At 40.0% G+C, this 7,437-nt stretch overlaps 1 protein-coding gene across 1 annotated transcript; it reads right to left on the reverse strand.

Moving 5' to 3' along the window:
- Positions 1–3,590: 3,590 nt before the first annotated feature.
- LOC148576491 (uncharacterized) lies at positions 3,591–7,221 on the reverse strand. The gene is made up of 2 exons (XM_088502732.1): positions 7,192–7,221; positions 3,591–4,757 (listed from the first exon to the last, which is right to left on the reverse strand). The coding sequence occupies exons 1-2, from the start codon at positions 7,219–7,221 to the stop codon at positions 3,591–3,593; spliced, it is 1,197 nt and encodes a 398-aa protein (XP_088358858.1).
- Between the last annotated feature and the right edge of the window lie 216 nt (positions 7,222–7,437).

Consider the following 7,437-nt stretch of genomic DNA (forward strand, 5'->3'; position numbering starts at 1 on the left):
GCTTTAATGCTTGTATTAATTATGTTGCCTAATTGGCTTATGAACTCCATGTTAGAATTGATTTCTTTATTTGATATAATTTGAGGTATTTCAGAATTATGATTGCTTTCTTTATTTATATAAATAATTTAGATTTTTTCCTTTTGGCTTTGGTTGAGTCATTGGAGACACTTGAGTTATCAAACTCATTGTTGTTTGAAAATTGGAATTCTTTAAGAGTTAATTCGAGTTCCAATAACTCTAACTTTTCCCAAGGAAAGACTAGGACCTAAGGAATAAAAATTAATTCATTCACTTAACTTACCTTCATAGTTAGAGGTTAATGAAAGAACTTGCGAGATTGATGGTTTAGAGGTTATAGTAAACTCTCGTTGCAAGTATAGTTACTAAACCAAGCAATCAACCTTTCTTTCAAACGTTTTGGTTGTCACAAGTAACAAACCCTTAAATAAATTGATAACCGAAGTATTCAAATCTCGGGTCGTCTTCTCAAGGAACTGCAGGGAAGTATGTTCTTATTATTGGTTATGAGGGTTGTAAATTGGGGTTTTGAAGATGAGGAACAAGTAAATCAATTGGCAAGTAAAATAAATAAATAACTGTAAAATAAACTTTTGGCAAGGTATGAGAAATTGGAGGTCCTATCCTAGTTATCCTTATCAATGATTATGAAAATTGAATCTTAATTCCACTTTGTTAACCTTTACTAAGATAAAGGAAGGTCAAGGGATTAATTGGTTTGATCTTCGAATCCTATTTATTTCCTAAGAAAATATTGGGATTATTGACGTTCAATTTAATTAACAAAGATGACAATTATCAATCATGTTTGAGTTTGATAACTCCTGAGTTACTGATTTTTTAACCAAGACCAAAAGGAGAAAAATAAATCTACTAGAATAAAAATGTCTTCAGATGGGAATAACAATAATGTAAATAAAAGAAAGCAATAATAAACTGAAATACCTCAATTAACATTAATTCAAAGAGTAATCTGTAACATAGAAGAATTCATAAATTAAATTGCAAAAGTAAAAAAAAGGAATATTGAACCAGCTGATAAAGAGATAATCCTGAAAGCGAATAAAATCCTAATTCTAAATCCTAATCCTAAAGAGAGAAGAGAGAGGAGAGAACCTCTCTCAAAACTAAATCTAAATCATGGAAAACTAACTAAAGTGGAGACTCTCTTGAATGGATGCATTCCTCCACTTCATAACCTCTGGTCTATGCCTTCTGGACTTGGATTTGGGCCAAAAAGGGCCTCAGAAATCGCTATGAGTGTTTTCTGCAATTTCTGGTGCATGGCCTCTGTCACTCGTCAGCGTGGGTCACGCGGTCGCGTCATTCGGAGTTTTCCTTGTCACGCGGTCGCGTCAGTCATGCGGCCGCGTCATATGTGTTCTGCTTAAGGAGCGCGGTCACGTCATTCATGCGGCCGCGTCACTACTTCTTCGCGCTTGGCATGCGGCCGCGTCGTCCATGCGATCGCGTGGATGCCAATTTCTCCAAAAACTCCGTTTTGTGCTTTCCTTCCATTTTTGTATGTTTCCTTTCCATCCTTTGATTCATTCCTACCTTAGAAGATCTGAAACTACTCAACACACTAATCACGGCATCGAATGGAAATAAAGGTAATTAAAATAATTAATTTTAAAGCATAGGAAACATGTTTTTCACATACATCACATAATAATGAAGGGAAAGTATAACCATGCAGTTAATATGAATAAGTGGGTGAAGGATTGAATAAATCACTCAGATTAAGCACAAAATATATCATAAAATATGGGTTTATCAACCTCCCCACACTTAAACAATAGCATGAGGTCCAAGATGAAGAGTAAGGTAAGGTTAAAGTGGTGGAATGTCATGCAATGCAATCTAATCTAAATGCAACTACCTAAATGAATGATGCATCATGCAATTCTAATTTTTATTCACTTGAATATAAAGCTTGCATGTAGTTGAATTAATTCACATTCTCAAGGAGTCATATATATATATACATATAGCCAAGCCTTAGATAGTGATAAAGTGCCTTTACAATTGAGATGGGAGAGAAAAAAAAAACATTTTATAAACTTGCAAGACAATTAATAATTTAAGCAGAGATATATGTTAATGAGCTATTGAACCCTCACTGGATTTTGTGTTTACTCTCTAATCACTCAGTGTTTATTGGGTTAATCACTCTATTCTTCTTTTTATTCTTTCTTTCTATAACTTTGTTCTTCATCTAACCAATCAACAATTATAGAATATATAGACATACCAAATATTATGAGGTCTTGAATTAAGGTTGTAATGGGGCCAAGGTAAAGGTAAGGGTATATGTATAAGGCTAAGTGAGCTAATAAGTGAATCCTTAATTAGTCTAAGATCTCACCTAACATACATACTTTCTAAAGCAAAGCTTCTTTACCTATTTTCCCATATTTTCCCACTTTTGATGTTACAAACTCATGCCTTAATGTTTATTATTTTTATCCTATGTGCATTGCTTTATTTCACATTTGGGGAATTCTTTCGTGTCCCCTTTATTCAACTACTGAAAAATAACACTTCTTTTTTTTTTTAATGCACATGGTAATTCAATTATTTTAATTTCACATGAGCATGCTTCCCAAAACTTTTATTTTGAATTATTTTATTCTTTTAAACTTTTCTACCTTTTGTTTTTATCATCCATGTTCCCAATAGGTTTCTCACATGTAAACCATACACAATTTCTATCTTAAGCTAACCAAGGATTCAATTTGGGATTTTTATTTTGTTTTTCTGCTTAAGGCTAGTAATGTGGTTTATAGAATAAAAGGGATTTAAAAGCTCAAGGGGGCTAACAAGGGTGATGTAAAAGGTAGGCTATTTTGGGATAAGTGAGCTAAAATCAAATAATGGCCTCAATCACTCTCTTGGTATGTAGTTATATTCTATAATCGGACATATAGATTAAAACAAAGTAAAGAACATCAAAATAAAAAAAAAAAGAAGGGCGGAACACACAGGAATAAAATATTATGGTTTGAATGTAACCATACAATTAAGCTCAAAACTCACAAGCTGTGTGTTCTCTAGCTCAAAAATCATTTATCAGTTATGTATGTCATGCAGGTTTAGTTAAAAATTCTCATTATTCTCAATGTAAAACTTAAGGTGGCTTTAAAGTTCTAGTGTTTCTCCTTAATGAAATGTTGTTAACTAACTAACATGTAATGCTATATATACAAGGTGTGTGGATTGTTTCTATTATGTTCAAGTCTCTAGTTTACTTCCTTTTTATATTTTCAAATTAAACTAAGCTATCTTATGCTAAAAAAAGGGTAAACTATACTAATTAATCCACAATTTTTATAACTAATAAGTTAGAATTGCAACTAAAACTAAATGGCTAAAATATGAACTAAAGTGCAACATAGAATAAATACATAAAAATAGCAATATATATAAGTACTGAGAAAATAAAAATAAAAATACAGAAAAGTAGCAAAATAAATAAAAAGAGTATGTAGTGGTTCACCAAAAAAAAAAGAACGCCAGAGATGGCGACCTCCCCACTCTTAAAATGTAGCATCGTCCCTGATGCTCACTCAAGCAGGGTGTGAAGGGGTGTCATCACTGGAAGGACGGGTAGCTGGAGTCTCTGTGGTGGTGGTCTGAAGATCTGCCTGCTGCAGAGGAGGTGCTGACTGGATAGGGATCTCGGGGTCTACAGCCTGAATCTGAGGCGGAGACTCCTGATGTGATGCGGCCTGCTCTGTGTCTGCCTGCTCTGCCTCATACTGTGGATGAGTCGCAGCCTCGGGCGCATTCGCCTCCTCCTCAGATGCCTCGGATGGTGTGTCAGGCTCGGAGGAGATGTCGCCAGATCGTATCATCAGCTTCAGGTGCTCATAGCGTCGCTTGTTGCGACGCTCCATCTGCTCAAGCCGTTGAAACAGGCGGTGCACTAGATGATAGACGGGCTCTGGGGCAGGTGGAGGTGCAGTGGTGGTGGCAGGGGTAGTTGTAGAGGAAGAGGGGCCGACAGATGGTGTGGCTGTCTCAGCAGTAGCAGTGAGGAAAGGAGGTCTGTAGCCCAAAGCCAGAAAGTTCCTGCTGTGAGGGATAATCTTCTTGCATTCTACAGCAGGTAGCTTTTCATCAGCATCCTCCCAAGGCATGTCAGCTCGACGGCCTAGCTGTGTAATCAGATAAGGAAAGGGAAGAGTGCCTCGGACGTGGACCCTGGCCATATAGTACCAGATAAAGCGTGGCAGGTACAGGTCCTTACCCTCCATCACACACCATAGGAGGGTGATCATAGCGGCAGGTATCTCAGTCTCGTGAGTGCTCGGCATGATGAAGTTGCTAAGTATCTGATGCCAAAGCCGAGCCTCATCATTTAAGTAAATTCGCTTGATTCCCTTTGGCATGATGGTGTTCTGACCCATAATCCAAGGAACGGTCGGGTCAAGGGCTATCCTGGCCTTGACTGCATCCCAATCAAACTTCATGAAGCGCATGTCCTCCTCAGCTCTTTGATAACCATCCAGCTGATCAGATTTGGGCAGAAGTTTCAGAACATCCTCTATGGCCTCTTCAGTGACCAGAATCTGCTTCCCCCTAAGGTTCATTGCATCTAGGGAAGTCTTGAAGTAATTGCAGTAGAATTCCCGAACCCAAGATGCATTGACCTCAGTCAGGTTTCTCTCCAGGAAGAACCAGCCTCTTTGTTTGATCTGATCAGAGGTGTATTGCTGGAGTTCTTCTGGGATCTTCAAAGTCCGCTCTAGGTATAGGTTCCTGGAGGTTGCAAACACCGGATACTTCAGCTCACAGTATCGGTTTGCAAACTTTACTGGATCAGTAGCAGGGAGCTTCTCCTGCGGGGTAAAGTTTTTCTCCCGCCAGGAGTCATCGTGCATGATATCCAGGATGGACATGGCGGAGTCTCCTCTTTTATGTTTGCCAGTAGTTGCCTTTGCTTTTCCCTTTCTCTGGGTGGCAGACATCCTGAAAAATAGAAAACCAGGATATAATAAAAACAGGAAAACAAATAGGCAAATAGTCAAAAGAAACACAAAGTGGCAAAGGAGCAATAGGATAAGGAAAATGAGTTAAGTAAATGTGCATTAAGGATGGTACAGGAGTTAAAAGTTCGAAAGGAAGAATTCACAATCCAAAATGTAATAGAAGGCATGTTAATTAGGAAAAAATTATCAGTATGCCGTGGTTAGAAGGTTAAAAGAAAGTGAAAAACCAGAAGAGATGTTTTGAAAGGTTAGTTTGGTTAGAATTGAAAAAGTGTTCAGGAAGTTAAAATTAGTGAGTTAGTAAAAAGTGGGTTAATGTAAGTGGCATAATGATAAGTTTCTAAGTAACAAGTATTCACAACTAAAGGCTACAGGTAACTCATAACCAAATAAGGAAATTAGGTTGATGATGATTCAGATAGATATAGAAATAGCAAAAAAATTGGAATCTAATCATCAAAAATGCAGATTATGAACCAAGAAATCAAAGAGAATGAGAAAGCTTGCCCTGGCATTCATGAAATGGTTTGGTTAAATCTAAGGAAAGCACAGTTGAAAACGCCAAAACCAAGACATGAATGGAAACATTTTACAGAAATTTGGGCAGCATTCCGGCTAAAATTGGATTGTCCCGGAAAATTAACAGCAACAAAATAGTGCATATGAATCAAAATTAAAGCTGCAATTAAATAGTATGAATAAGAAAGAGCACAGCAGCATGAACTTGAAGAGCAGCATATGAACATTACTAACTTCACAACAACAGCAGAATTGCAAATTGATAAAACAAGAAACACGAACAGTGCAATTAAACAGACCTAAATCCACTAACCACATCCTAGGCTACCTAACAACCTAGAATCTACTACAACATGCATATCTAACTAGCCTAAATATGAACATAAACAGAAAAATATGAAATAACTACGAATGGATAGAAGGGTGGCGTTCGTCAGAACCTGGTAGGCGAATTAAGGAGAGTGGGGCAGAGAGGTGGCTGGGGATGGTGGCAGTGGTGTCTGGCGTGGCGGAGGAGGGTGGCGCGGCGGCGGTGGCTGCTGTTCGGAGGAAGGGAGGGAAAAGGGAGGGCAATGGGGGTAGGGGGTAATAGGGGAAGGAAGGGGGGCTGTGGTTGGCGCTGGGCAGTGGTGACGGCGGCGCGGTGGTGGTGATCGCGGAGGAGGGCAGTGGTGGTGGAGGGAGGAAGAAGAAGAAGAAAGAGGGGGGAAAGGAAGGGGTATGGGTGGCCGGCGGTGGCGGCGATTGGTGATGGTGGCTGGGTGGTGTTGCTTGGTTGGAGAAGAAGAGAGGAAGAAGAGGGGTTTGGGGGGGTGGGGGGGCGCGACTGATAGGGTTCGCGTGACTGGGGGTATAAATTTGATTCCACGCGATCGCGTGGGGCACGCGGTCGCGTGGCTGGGGTGAAATGAGGGTCGACGCGATCGCGTGAGTGGCGCGATTGCGTGGAGGGCAAAAAGAGTGAATGACATGATCGCCTGGGTATGCGATCGCGTCGCGTGGGATGTGTGTTGTGCAAGTGACGCGATCGCGTCAGGGACGCGACCGCATGGGTCATTTGTGCGAAACGCACAATGGCCGCACGTTTCCAGCCTAACTTTCTGGACGTTGGATGGTTACGCCGATCTCCAGGTCACGCGGCCACGTGAATGACGCGGTCGCGTGGGAAGTTTTTTTCGCAACTTGACGCGATCGCATGAATGATGCGGTCGCGTCGCGCACCCTTTTTTTTATGCAGTATGCAGAATGCAAATATGAATGTGATGCAAAACTCCAGGTTCAATATAATAAAATAAAATAAAACTTGAAAACAAATAAAACTAAATAAAAATTGAAGAAGGAACGATCATACCATGGTGGGTTGTCTCCCACCTAGCACTTTTAGTTAAAGTCCTTAAGTTGGACATTGGAGGAGCTTCCTGTTATGGTGGCTTATGCTTGAATTCATCCATAAATATCCACCAATGCTTGGAATGCCAATAGCCTCCGGGGTCCCAAACTAGGCATGTAAAGCTTCTGACCAGCTTCAAATAGATTCTCAGGCTCCCGGGGTAACGAGAGTTAGAATAGATTCCAGGATCCCAAACTTTGCTTTTAAATCCGCCTTCGTCTTGATCTATACTTTTCCATCCAGACGGTTTAGAAATTAGATTCTCACCAGGATAACCAAACGCTTTCCAAGATCCATTTGATTGAATATGAAACCAATCCTTACACTTCGAGTTGAAGCGTGGAACCTTAGTGAACCTTGTGCACCAGCTCTAAGTACGAGCCATGTCCCACTTACTCTTAAAGCCACAGAGAGCTCTAAGCTGGCCATCTGTTTCAAGCAAACCATATTCAAGTGAAAAAATACAATTAAAGGTTAAGGATTGTACCCACTTGAAGCTTGTACTGGGTGGTA

Source organism: Arachis ipaensis, chromosome B1 (genome assembly GCF_059453495.1).
Source record: "Arachis ipaensis isolate K30076 ecotype BB chromosome B1, ASM5945349v1, whole genome shotgun sequence".
In the NCBI taxonomy this organism is placed as follows: domain Eukaryota; kingdom Viridiplantae; phylum Streptophyta; class Magnoliopsida; order Fabales; family Fabaceae; genus Arachis; species Arachis ipaensis.